This window comes from Colletotrichum gloeosporioides (assembly GCF_011800055.1).
Source record: "Colletotrichum gloeosporioides strain Lc1 chromosome Unknown consensus_10, whole genome shotgun sequence".
Classification (NCBI taxonomy): domain Eukaryota; kingdom Fungi; phylum Ascomycota; class Sordariomycetes; order Glomerellales; family Glomerellaceae; genus Colletotrichum; species Colletotrichum gloeosporioides.
In genome coordinates, this window is record NW_025544655.1 from 302,081 (window position 1) to 314,730 (window position 12,650).

General features: G+C 55.1%; 3 protein-coding genes across 3 annotated transcripts; 2 read left to right on the forward strand and 1 right to left on the reverse strand.

The window, feature by feature from the left end:
* Nucleotides 1-223: 223 nt before the first annotated feature.
* GCG54_00006625 (H(+)/Cl(-) exchange transporter 3) lies at nucleotides 224-3,185 on the forward strand (the record flags this gene model as incomplete). Its single annotated transcript, XM_045406624.1, has 6 exons — nucleotides 224-1,075; nucleotides 1,129-1,281; nucleotides 1,334-1,448; nucleotides 1,499-1,590; nucleotides 1,638-1,823; nucleotides 1,875-3,185. 6 exons carry the CDS (start codon nucleotides 224-226, stop codon nucleotides 3,183-3,185), a joined length of 2,709 nt encoding a protein of 902 aa, XP_045269876.1.
* Nucleotides 3,186-4,226: 1,041 nt separating this feature from the next.
* On the reverse strand, nucleotides 4,227-5,187 carry GCG54_00006626 (uncharacterized protein; the record flags this gene model as incomplete). The annotated part of the gene is made up of 2 exons (XM_045406625.1): nucleotides 4,227-5,006; nucleotides 5,086-5,187. The coding sequence occupies 2 exons, from the start codon at nucleotides 5,185-5,187 to the stop codon at nucleotides 4,227-4,229; spliced, it is 882 nt and encodes a 293-aa protein (XP_045269877.1).
* Nucleotides 5,188-8,842: 3,655 nt separating this feature from the next.
* GCG54_00006627 (uncharacterized protein) lies at nucleotides 8,843-9,628 on the forward strand (the record flags this gene model as incomplete). The annotated part of the gene is made up of 2 exons (XM_045406626.1): nucleotides 8,843-9,172; nucleotides 9,239-9,628. The coding sequence occupies 2 exons, from the start codon at nucleotides 8,843-8,845 to the stop codon at nucleotides 9,626-9,628; spliced, it is 720 nt and encodes a 239-aa protein (XP_045269878.1).
* Nucleotides 9,629-12,650: the final 3,022 nt, after the last annotated feature.

Consider the following 12,650-nt stretch of genomic DNA (forward strand, 5'->3'; position numbering starts at 1 on the left):
AAGGAGCATTCTCCACGGCACATCAACATCCCTGCATGCGATCACCGGAGGAAAGACTGCAAAATGGTCCGAGCTTCTCTATCGAGTCAGCCACGCGCGGCTTGTCACTAAGCAGGTATCTGGCTGAGAGGCGCAAGGAGCGACCTTCAACAAAGGCGAAACGACAACAAGATGGCCATTCCGAGGAACTAAAGAGAAGTTGGGTGTTCCTCAGAGTCGCAACATGACCGGCCACGCAAACAATGATTCTTCGGCCTCGTCCTCGTCGCGACCGTTGAACAATGGCAGCAGCAGCAGCAATAGCAATAGCAACAGCAACAGCCCGCCCGGCGACCGAGATGAGCTGGAACTCTGGAGCGAAGACGAGGACATCGCCGACGTCCTCACCGAAGACCCCATCCGCGACCGCGAAGACCTAGAAGAGCCGCTTTCCTTCAAGCGCAAGCAGAAGCAGAATGTGCTGTCCACGCCTGGGCGCTTCCTCTCCGCCATCACCGGTTCGCGACCAGGCACCGATTCCCCCCACTCATCCCCGCGAGTTCGAACGCCGATCCAAGATGCTGGCCGACCGGGCTTCACCTCCCCGCGCAGGACAGGCGTCAATGCGACAACGACCCACGGGACGAAAGACGGCGCGCCGTTGGACTGGTACGTTGAGGGGCCGGGCCGACGAGTTGGATACGAGGATTTGACGGCGATCGATTGGATTTTCGAATACACAAAGGAGCGCCAGCGTTTGCGCGTCCTGTACGCGAGCGCGCAAGGCCTTCTGGGCTACTTCCAGCAGCTCGTTGACTCCAGTCAGGTCTGGGTTATTCTCATCCTGACTGGCATGGCAGTTGGTGCTGTCGCAGCTGGGATAGACATCACCACAGACTGGCTTGGCGATCTGAAGACCGGGTACTGCTCGGGCGGCCCCGAAGGAGGCGCATTCTACCTGAACAAGGGGTTTTGCTGCTGGGGTTACGATGAATTCTCCAAGTGCGCCGGATGGACGCCTTGGGCGAAGGCTCTGGGAGTGTCTTCCACGGGCGGGAAGTGGTTCATAGAGTACTTCTTCTTCATGTTTTTGTCGGTAGGTGGTGTTTCGGCAGATGCGTCAAGAGACGCTGCTAACTCTTTTCCTAGGTCATTCTGGCTTGCGCTGCGGCTATACTGGTCAGAGAGTACGGTATCTATGCCAAACATAGCGGTATCCCTGAAATCAAGACGGTCCTGGGTGGTTTCATTATAAGAAGGTTCCTCGGCAGCTGGACCCTGATCACCAAGTCATTGGGACTGGTATGTCAATCTAGTGCCCAGTGCACGGAATCGCACTGACGAAAATCTATAGTGTCTCGCTGTTGGGTCTGGCATGTGGTTGGGTAAAGAAGGACCTCTTGTCCATGTTGCTTGCTGCTGCGCAAACCTATTCATAAAGCTGTTTAGCAACATCAACGAAAACGAAGGTTTGCCATCCCTGCACCGTTTCCTAAGCATATTTCTGACAGTGCTCCAGCTCGAAAGAGAGAGGTGTTGTCTGCAGCGGCGGCATCTGGCATCTCAGTGGCTTTCGGTTCGCCGATTGGAGGCGTCTTGTTCAGCCTTGAAGTTGGTGACGCCCGCATGCCGCCCCGTTCTATACTTACTGTGTTCAGCAAATTTCATACTATTTCCCCGACAAGACGATGTGGCAAAGCTTCGTCTGTGCCATGACTGCCGCTGTCGTCCTCCAGGCATTCGACCCATTCCGCACAGGTCAGCTCGTCATGTATCAGGTCAAGTACAGTACTGGCTGGCATGGTTTCGAGCTCATCCCCTTTGCCCTGCTGGGCATCATGGGTGTAAGAGATTCTGTATCGACTCCCCGAAAACGAGGCTAATCAGCGTTGCAGGGCATCTACGGCGGCCTGTTCGTCAAGGCCAACATGGCTGTCGCTCGGTGGAAGAAGAACACGCCGTGGCTCCCCGGACCTATTACCCAAGTTGCTGCTGTGGCCCTCTTGACGGCGCTCATCAACTATCCAAACTCGTACATGAAGTTCCAGACATCGGAACTGGTATCCAACCTGTTCGTGGAATGTACAAAGTACGTCGATGACCAGATTGGACTTTGCAAGACGGGAGTTGCATCAGCACCGACTATCGTACTTTTGGTCTTTGGAGCCGTGCTTGGATTCTTCCTGGCCACCATAACATTCGGGTTGCAGCTACCTGCTGGTATCATCCTGCCGTCAATGGCAATTGGTGCTCTCAGCGGCCGCGCAGTCGGTATCATCATGGAGATTTGGGTCGCTAACCACCCAACCTTCTTCCCCTTCGCATCATGCGAGCCAGATGTCCCTTGCGTAATACCTGGGACGTACGCCATCATTGGCGCAGCAGCAAGTCTGGCGGGCGTCACTAAAATGACTGTGTCAATTGTGGTCATCATGTTCGAGCTGACCGGAGCCTTGACTTACGTCCTGCCCATTATGATTGCGGTCATGATTTCCAAATGGGTGGGCGACGCGATCTCCCGACGAGGCATCTATGAAGCCTGGATACACTTCAATGAGTACCCGTTCTTGGACAACAGCGAGGAAATGGTCATCCCCGACATACCCGCTTCACAGATCATGACGCGTATTGAGGACCTGGTTGTGCTCACGGCAACGGGCCACACAATAGCCAGCCTCAAGAACATCCTCGACACACATCCCTACCGCGGTTTCCCAGTAATCTCGGATCCTCGCGATGCTATTCTATTAGGATACATTTCCCGGCAAGAACTCACGTACAATCTGCGGATCTCTTCCTCGCCTCCACGATCACTCCCTCCGGAGACGGAGGCGTACTTCTCCCATCAGCCGCTGGCCGATCCCCGCACGACGCTGGACTTGCGTCCGTGGATGGACCAGACGCCGATCACCATGCCGTCGAGGTCCAGTCTTCACCTGGCTGTCACTTACTTCCAGAAGCTCGGCCTTCGCTACGTGCTCTTCAGCGACCGCGGGGCCTTGCAGGGTCTCCTGACTAAAAAGGACGTTTGGTACGTCCTGAACGGCGCCGAAGAAACGCGCCGGACGAGCGGTCTGAGCAGGGACATGGGAGTGCAGTCTGGCCTCACGCGAGAAGACGGTGGCGGCGAGCAGAGGGGCCTGTTGAGGGACGACGGGCATGAGGAAGGTATAAGCCCGGCGGATGACCGGGATACAATTTTATGAAATAGAGTGCGATCTCAGGACAGTGTATGATTTACAAAGACATGAAAATTGTTTGCCATGCCACATGCTGTTTGACGAGGCTGTCGCATTTTGTGAGTTGGCAATGTAGCCTGTGTGGCGTCGGCATAGGGTTGTCTGAAAACGGAGGAAGTCTAAAGTCAGATGTTGAACTGGTTGAGCATATTCTGCTCGACCCCGTTGCCGTCTCTACAAGTCTCTGCAGTTTGGTAACGCACATCCAGGAACACAATCGTTGGATTGCCACATTGCTGCAGTTGAGTGCTGTTCCTGTGCAAGATGCGTGGCTCTATGAGTTACCACGTTACTGATACCTGGGTGCGTTTCGCATGTACAACTTTTTATCATGGTGTCATTTCTATCTACCGTTGGAAAAACTCTTGTCAAGCTGGGCACATCTCGTGCCTTCTCACAATTGCTAGTTGAGAAGTTTCCCGCAGGCGATGGTCTAGGTCATGTCTAATGAGACTCTTCTAGAAGCAGGAGGTTAGAACACAAATATAAACTTCTAAACTCGTTTGCGAGAGTCAAGGCCAACCCGTATGAATTTGGTGGATGTTCGGGTCTTTGGCGCTGGAATCGCCTGCTTGAAGATTACTCTAGTAAGGAATTTATTTCACTTGATGATCGAAGGTACGTACCGACACGTATAGCTCATGGTCCGGTACAACGTTGGTTCTATTCGAGTTACGTGACATATTGCCATCGTTGACTCTTTCTGGACTGATGTATCAAACCTTTGTCGAGAAATCAACGGCATCCCGGCAAGTTGGATGTCTCAAAACGGACTTGAACATATAACTTCGTCACATAGGTAGCAAGGAGCACGGAACGATAAATCGTAGAGGCGCACACCATTCTCTGACGTACGCTTGCTTGTCAAAACCCACAGTTCGTAGATGCTCAATAGTACTTTACATCCTCCGCGACGCCAAGAACCGTAACGCCTAAACAGATGTGCAGGGTATCTCCAAAATCAATCTGACCGCCCTTGATGCAACAGGTCAAAAAACAAACAAGTCTTCAGCTTCTCGCGTCGATCTCCATCTCAACAGGCAACGCCCCGATCTCACCTCCTCGACACCAGTCCACGGCCGGAGGCAGCCCGCATCCCAGAGCCATGATACGCCACGAAGGCGGCTGCCAGTCGGGGAACATCTCCGAGACGGCCTTCATGCCGGCCTCCATCTGCAGACTCATGATCTGCACCAGCTCGGATTGCCGATTCGCCTCGACGAGTTCGACCTGGTCGTAGTACACCGGGTTCTCGTCCCTCGGGATGAAAACGAGACTCTCCAACCGTGGCATGCGCGCGCGAACCTGCTTCAGCACCTCCACCGTCAGGTTCGCGGCCGACATGCTCTGGTAGTACACGGAGTCGATCCAGAACAGCGAGTCGTTGACGGCCAGGTGGCGCACCTCGGCGAGGTCCGTGGAGTCGCACAGCGCCATGACGGTCATGAACTGTGATTCCGACGCCATGTAGCCGTCGCGAGCGCCAAAGTACAGGACATCGCGGCTCCGGTCGAAGAAGATTTGGCCAGGGTTGCGAGTCATACCAAAACTAAGCCGGTAGGACTTCATGGCCTCGACGCGAGACTCATGGCAGACGTGGAGGTTGACGGGAACGGATGCGTAGGAGATGCAGCCGCTAGTCGATGGTCGCCGCTGAGCGGCTGGGTGGACGTCTGCAGCGAAGGAGAGAGATTTTGCGCCGCACCGTATGGGGACGATGCGCGGCGGAGGTAGGTTGAAGTTCCATATCTTGAGGCGAAGTTCTGCGGGCAGGTATGGGAAAAGGTGCTATTACGATGGCAAGACTCGATGTTAACGAGATAGGCTTTCTCGGGAGATCGACGAAGCTTTGGCAGATTAAACGTACAAAGTGGTCTAATGGTAGCCGCGATGGTGTCGTTGGCTCGCGGGAGCCGTCCGTTTGTGTCCTCGCAACGGGCGTCGTCGTCGATGTCGGGATGGGTAGCATGGCTTGTTGGAACGCGGGCGCAAGATTCTATCTATCGATGATTGCGAACTCGTCGTCGGTAATGTGGGAGGAAAGAACCGCAAGTGCGGTGGTTGGATGGGTAATTTGGCCAATGCGGGACACGATGACGGAGGGGTGGCAAGCGTGAGAGGTTATTATATCGGTCGCAGCGGCGCGGCGGGCTGGCAGCGCCATCCTGGGCAAACGAACACAAAGGATATGCCTGCCAACCTGCATCCCGCAAGGTCCAATTCGAGCCGAGACATCATTAGACTTCTTTGACAAATACCCAGCCCCGGCCGAGCTGTCTCCTCATCAAGGTAAAGGTAGACCAGGCTCGCTGGCCTAGGCGGGGGGGAAAGGGCAAAAGTCTGCATACCCAAGTTCTGTCGGACGTGAATCATGTTAACTGAAGACCACACCCCCCTTCACCCCCACCCCAGTCATGGACGCATGTTTGTGTCAGGGAAGAAAGTGTGGCGGCCCAGAACCCGAGGCTTTGGGTCGGGTCGACAGGGGTTCTCAGCATTTGAAGGATTCAAATGGTCAATATTTCCCACATAACGCAGCCGGGGGAGGCTCCAAATGACAGGATGCCCGACGGGAGCGAGGTGCCTGGGAGCGGAACCGATCGAAGGGATAGCTATATGCACAACAGAATCACAGATGTGTCAGAACTGAGCCATGGCTTAGGGTCCCATTGCTTGAACGCCTGCAGCCACTCCCGTATTCCTGCCAATCGTCGTTTGGCAATGAGTTTGTTATATAGTCTCAACGGAAACTCATCGACTGAGCATATCTCTGCACCTCCTCAGAGCGAGATGTCATCCGAGGCCGTCTGTAGGTCTGTTCAAGGCAGGCCTCTTACCGACCACGCCGATCATGAAGTGCGGGTTGCAAAGAGCCAGGGTCCGTACCGGTCAGGTTCCACTGAAGCAGGTGCGGACAGACGTTGGGGGGCAGACTATAGCCTGGGTTCGCTGTGGGATGACGACGACGCAATATCTGCGGTTTTCGTGGTTATAGACAGAAAGGAAGTCTGTATATCCGGCCGGCCGTAAGAGAGCGGGACTGTAGATCGTCAAGATGCAAAGGCGGGTGATGGACGTGTGGTTGGTTCCAATCCGTTGGGCTGAGCCAGGGGTCAAGGGTCGAGACAGGGTATGTTTCGCTGGCTGCTGCAGTCTGCTTATGCCTCCAGTCTGTGAGTGAGCCCAGCTTTGAGTGCTGATTGGTAGATCAAGTCGGCGTCAACGCCGTGCCCCTCGGCTGGCCCGCTAGCAATCTCAGCTGAATCAGGGTACATATATTCGCCGACTTGCTCGGCGAGGCTCCAGCATTTTTAGATGGCATTCTGGCCAGGAACCTGCAGGGAGAAAAGTCCGATTTTCCGACCTGGCGTTTCTTTGCTTTGCACGAAACGCAACAAGCTGGAGCACGAGAGGAACTCTGAATAGTAATCAATGTCGACCGGCTTGCGGTCTTGACTTTTGTTGGTTTTGGTGTTAGTGTCACAGAAGTCAACCCGGGTGTTTGGTTCTTTTACCCAGAAGGACGGGCTTCAGGTGCTGTGCCGCTGTGTTTCCCCCGTGGCGCCACTGTGAGACTTCCTCTAGGCCAAATTGACCTGTCACCTGCTGGCAACTTGATGGCCGAACTTTGAACCCCACAGTCTTTGGCTGCCGAACTCCGATACTGGCCATTCCTAGCTGAAAGTTGGCCTGGAGGAGGTTCAGACGGCAGCTGTTTGCTTCACGGAGCATGGGCCGATCGACATTCCTCAGCTGCGGACGTTGGAGGCCAAGCAGCTAACCTCCCGCCGCGCCCGTTGATCTTCATTCGCATCCGCCTTGTTCGTTGTCTGATATTGACGATAAGTTTGATAGTGCTCAAGATGACTTGGTAGGTTGCCGTTCTCTCAGGCGGACCGGGGGATTGTTTTCTCCTTCGGCTCGGGATCAGCGGCAGGGTGAGGATTGTTGACATGCGGAGTATGCGATCCCAGCCGACGAATGCTAGTTTCCCTTGTCAGCGGGAAAAACGCCAAGTGCCATGCCAGACACCCAGGCCTCCCAATATTCGTGGGCGATTTGGCAGCGATAGAGGTGAGGCTGGGAAGACTGGCGAAGGGTTGGTGTGATACGCAACAACAAGGTTGATAGACTGACAGGGAGGCAGTGGATGCCTCCCGTTGCCGGTGACACTTTCCCGTCGGCCGCCCGAACGCCATCCAAGTTGTGTTTGTTGCCTGGCCATTTCCAGTGACAGGGCCAAGGTTCTGCTAATGATGACAGTCCTGCCGCTGACGGTCACTGGTTGAATCTGTTTGGTCCACTGAGAGCCTCGTCGTCTTCTGCGAGCCTGCGGCTGCCATGCAGGAGCCTGAGTGCTTGCTTGATTGCCTGCCCCTTCGGAAGAGGGTCTGACCCCCTGTCGTCGACACCCCCCTGGTGATGTGGAATCATTGAGGAAGCTTTGGGACGGCAAAAACGCCACCATCCCAATGGGTGCTGCATGTCGCAGTTCGCAGACGAGACACACACTCGTGGGTATGGAGAGCCCAGCGCCGACTAGTCTAGTTCCCAGGAACAGAGCTTAGCGGACAACATCGCAACGGCCCATCATAAAGATTCCGACATATTGAAGGTCTGGGAGTACGCAGAAACCGCAATCCGTATTCGTACGAATGCCTTGCAAATGTTGTGAAATTAGAAATATCGAAATGCGTGGCAAGCAGGGGGGGGAAACCAGCTGTGTAACTCAAAGATCCGGAGTCATGATGTATTTCATGCATATACGAAGGTGCAAATTGCTTGTTTCGCCACGGCAAAGACGACATGGAGAATGTCTGGTAAAACACCGTGCAGTCCCTGCCAAATGGTGTCAGAAGGAAGGCCCGCAAAAGATCAGACGGGATGTGGAGCTGGGATGCTTAGATAAGCCAGATATTCCACAGTCACGTGCAGGATCAACTGGGAGATGACTCAGCCAGACGTCGGATTGAACTTTTGTTTCGTTCAAAGTCTGTCTCCGCCCTTCCCGCTTGACGTGAGCTTATTCTCTGGATCACCTTGACGGCGGCAACTGAGAAGGCCCTCAGAGCAATGCCCCTGCGCCGAAGTAACCTCGATTGTGACGCTATTCAAGTCGGCGAATAGGCTTCATGCCTAGATTATTTCAGGGTGTTCGCATGCTGCCATTGGCCTCATCATAGGCCTTCCCGCTTCTAAGCGCCTGGGATGACCAAAATAGGGACCAGCATCTGCGGGCATCTGACCAATCCCACGCCGGACCGCTCTTACAGGGTTCCCAACTATCTCCAACTTCACACCTCGACACGTCGCAAGCGCGGCTATCTTGCATCGGCGCGACGCTCGTCAGGATAATTTTGGATCGCATCTCCCTTCCCCGGAGGTTGGCAAGATTGCGTGCCGCGTCCACACACGGCTCAAGGCACCTATCCGATACTTGTCTGTTGTATTTGTACGCATCCAAGTCCCCCTTCCCGGGCTTCGAGATGGCAAACCCAAAGCACTGCCTCCTTTCCCTTTCTCGTTTCCTACGTTTCGTTTCTGTTGTAACGGTCGATCTCTACGTTTAGTCATCTTTTCTTCCTATCGTAATCCTTTTTCCTCTCATCTCCTTCTTTTCCGCCATGTCTTCCGAAGAAAAGAACATCAGCCAAACTTCAGGCTTCGAGGTTGATCCCGAAGACACTCAATACGCATCGCAAGCCCGTTTCCTTGGGACCATCGACGCGGCAAGAGTCAGCTTGACGGCCGTGGCACTGCTTGCAGGCATCACCATCCTCGGCGTGTCAGCAGATGCTCTCGCAGTCTATGATGCGACCCACGTACCCGCCAGCTACCTACTCGCGCTCTGGCCGGATGCCTTTGACCTGAGACCCACGGTGGCTCTTGTGGTTGGCAGCTCCATTGTCATTGTTGCCAACTTTGTTTCGCTGCTCTTCAGCCGGGTCCAGTCTGTAAGTTGATACATCATGACACGGCATTGCGGCAGGTCGACTCGGACTAATGCCAAACGTGAATAGCTGCGTGGGCGAGCCCTCATCCACAACTCACTAAGCGTCGCCGCTCCAGCAGTCGGACTTGTGGCTGCAGTGGTCGCCATGTCGGTCTTCTACAGCATCAACGCCTCAACCACTGTGGACACGCTCCAGAGCTGGAGCTGCCGATGGTCTGACGTGGTGATGGTGACGCGGCCTCACTTTGGCACTCTTTGCAAGCAGAGCAAGGCCGGGCTGTACATGTCCATCCTCCTGATTCCAATCGAAGCCATCACTCTGGGAGCTGGGGCGTATCAGCTGGTACTCGAGAGGAACATCAGCAGGGCCAGCGGTGTAGTTCAAGGACGCCGCAAGTCCGGCAGCCCCGTTCCTTCGTCAATCACCGCCAGAGATATCGAGGGAGAGGCTCACTAGGATGTCCGGAGCGGAGCCGTCGAGACGACGGGGTTGCCTTTGCCACTGGGTCGGGTACGATGTCAGAGTGCGAGTGACGGTAGACGCGCCGGAAACGGACGACGTGCGGTCATGGAGTGGGCGTTCAGGTCAACGCAAGACCAGGGAGACGCAGAAGTGAGCTGCGTCACATTTGTACCAAGAAGTGTCCCTTTCACGGGTTAATATTTCGCTGTTGTCAACAGGACCAGCGAGACTGTCCAATGGATTACGTTTTCGATCCAGAATCCCCATCGGTCCAGGAATTCGATCCCCCCACCCTCCTGATTATCCGACAGACTCGTAATCTGATTCACGAACTGCCCAGTTCATGGCCGCATCCGGCAGCATTGGGGGGGAGAAGACTGAGCTCGCAACGCCTGAGGGCATCAAAAGTGGCGAAAGGAGCCTCCACCTACGTAAGTGCAGCTGAGAGCTTGGGAAGCATCGGTTGAGATGCTGGCCGTTTGCGGGTGGAGGATGCGATGTGGGGGCCCAGCAGGAGATGCCGTCGTCCCGGCCATCAGGTACGCTGTCTAGCTTCTCGTACCTAGAGTCTGACATGGCGGTTGGTCAGGTCAAGGTCGATCGGAGACGCAGCTTGAAGCAGGTAAGGTAGGGGACCAATGCAGGGTGGAAGTCTGATGAGACGCTTTTCTTGGGGAAAGTTGACCTAGGTAGGGCGTAGTAGTTCATCTCTTGTCTGCCGGGAGCTACGACGGCCTTGATTTGAAGACTACTGCGGAATACGAGTCGTCTAGAGCACTCGGGAGACCCCTGCAAACGCCCTACCTTATCTAAGGTTTTTCAGATAACTACTACCTCAGGTAACCTGAAGGTATGGATGGTATGGACAAATGTGCAGCTTAGTGAGCTCACTCACTCACCTAGGACACCTCGTCTCGTCAAATTTCAGTGGAACGCCCGCGCAAGCCACCCAGAAGGGAACACGGACCTGGCGCACTCACGCGAGCGCCAGCTACCTCCAGGCTAACTGGCTCAGGCTGGACTACCTGTGTGCTCGCTACGGGAGTTGGACGCTGCCGGGCCACAGAGGATCTGCCGTGGAATGATTGGCTCAATTGCAAGCGTGCTCAGAAGCTAGACGAGACGAACGCCGCTTGGACCTCTGGTGTTCCCGCACAGTGCCGCACTATTCTCCGAGCTCACAGGTACAGCTCCACTCCACAGGACACCACACACATGGCCCTGGCAACAGCAACAACAGGTGAGGGCCGGGACTGTGGCTGTCTCTTGGAAACGTCTGGAGGATGATGATCACTACCTAGGCACCTTACGAATACCTACCTGCCTTTGACACGGTGATACTGTAGGGATCCTACGGATACGCAGTAGGCATCTTGGTTAGGGTGGTAGGTAGGTAGATCAGCGGGTGATGGGCGGGCAACCGTATACTGCCCGGAAACATGTGCATTCCGTCACAGACCAGGACATTTCCTTGGGTCTCCCGCCGAACCCGCGCGTTCGCGTTCCCAGTATATTAGCTCGTTCGCCTCTGGACCCGCCGCTGCATTCCTGACCACGCTGAGGGCGCAATCAGACGAGAGAGGCGCTCGACGGTTTGGTTTGTAAAGCCTGTGGCTGGCCTGTGGCCTGTGTCTAACTACCTATGCGCTTGCTACCGCGCCAGTGCCAAACATGGTCCCAGAATTGAAGAGACAGGCAGACGGAGCAAAGGGTCCAAGGATTGCCCTGTTTCTAAGATACGGCATATCTCACTGCAAACCACGCGAAAACAGCAAACAATGCTTCCCAGGCATGCCAGGCATGCCAGCTGCGTTGCCTGTGTGCCACGCCCGTCCATCATGCGGCTGGCCGAGTAGCTGGTGTGCTGGTGTGCGGCGTGCCGTTGACCCTCCATGACTCTCCTATTCTTCCATTCTACCTGATGCCCGACCGACGACAAAGAGAAGTAGCTCAAATGGGGTTCCCGCCATGCATTCCAAGGGCGACACGATGGTCCTGGACCCTGTCATCCCGATGCCTAGTCACATACTAGCGTGCTGGACTGCCCTCGACGATGTCTCCAATGCTATTCATGCCACTTTGGTTGAGGAGGCGGCATCGCTCCAGTCCTGCGGAATCTCAGAAAAATCTATCTTGTCGCAGAGTTTCGGCCGCATACATCTGGACACTGCAGAAACAGCCTCAGGAACTCCCGTCTCCAAGGCGAAGGATAGTTGCTTATGGGCTCGGTCGCTACCGCATGCCACAGACACAGTCGAGGGAACCTCACAGTCGCAATCAACGGAGGAACCCTGGCAACAAGCACAGAACAGTCCAGGCGCAGGGAGTTGGGTAATACGGCGATGCCCCCAGATCCCATTGGATCCATCGACCTGAGGGACGTCCCCCGGCGGGAGCGATGCCCTATCCTTCCTTAACATAGTTGCCTGGTGAGGGGATCAAAGAATGATATGGCTCGTTAGCGCACGGCGTGGATTGAGGTTTGAGACTCTACCTTGGTCGTCCAAGGACACGAGGCAGAGGCAAACCCAGGGACCAGTACCAACACCAAAGATGAGGCAGGTGAGGTAAGCCCGTCCTGTCCTGTTCAGCCCAGCCCAAACCGCTTTCCTTCTCCCTCTTTCCTCCTTCCGTTCAACCTGATCGACCTGTCTTGTCTTGCATTGAAACCGGGCTCGTCGAGCGTGGGAAGAAAGACCTACCTAGGTGCGTGCATCGAGCCTTGGCTGTTTCCGTTTTCGACAGTCATCTCGCGGTTCTGAGTGGCTATCCGCCTCTTGTTTCGATTCCGTCCCAACGACTCGCGGCCGTCGTAGCTCTTTGCGGTGGTGCACTATTCCATCTAGATCTAGCTCCAGCCCTCGCATCTCTTGTCCTCGTCCTGATATAATAGTCTCCTTCAGTCACCGCACCGTCACACCAGCTTTTTTGTTCGTTCGTCCAGTTGTTTGTTTCCCGCTGAACCCTCGGAACTCATCACCACCAAACAATATCCACCGCCGTCCACGTCTTGTGC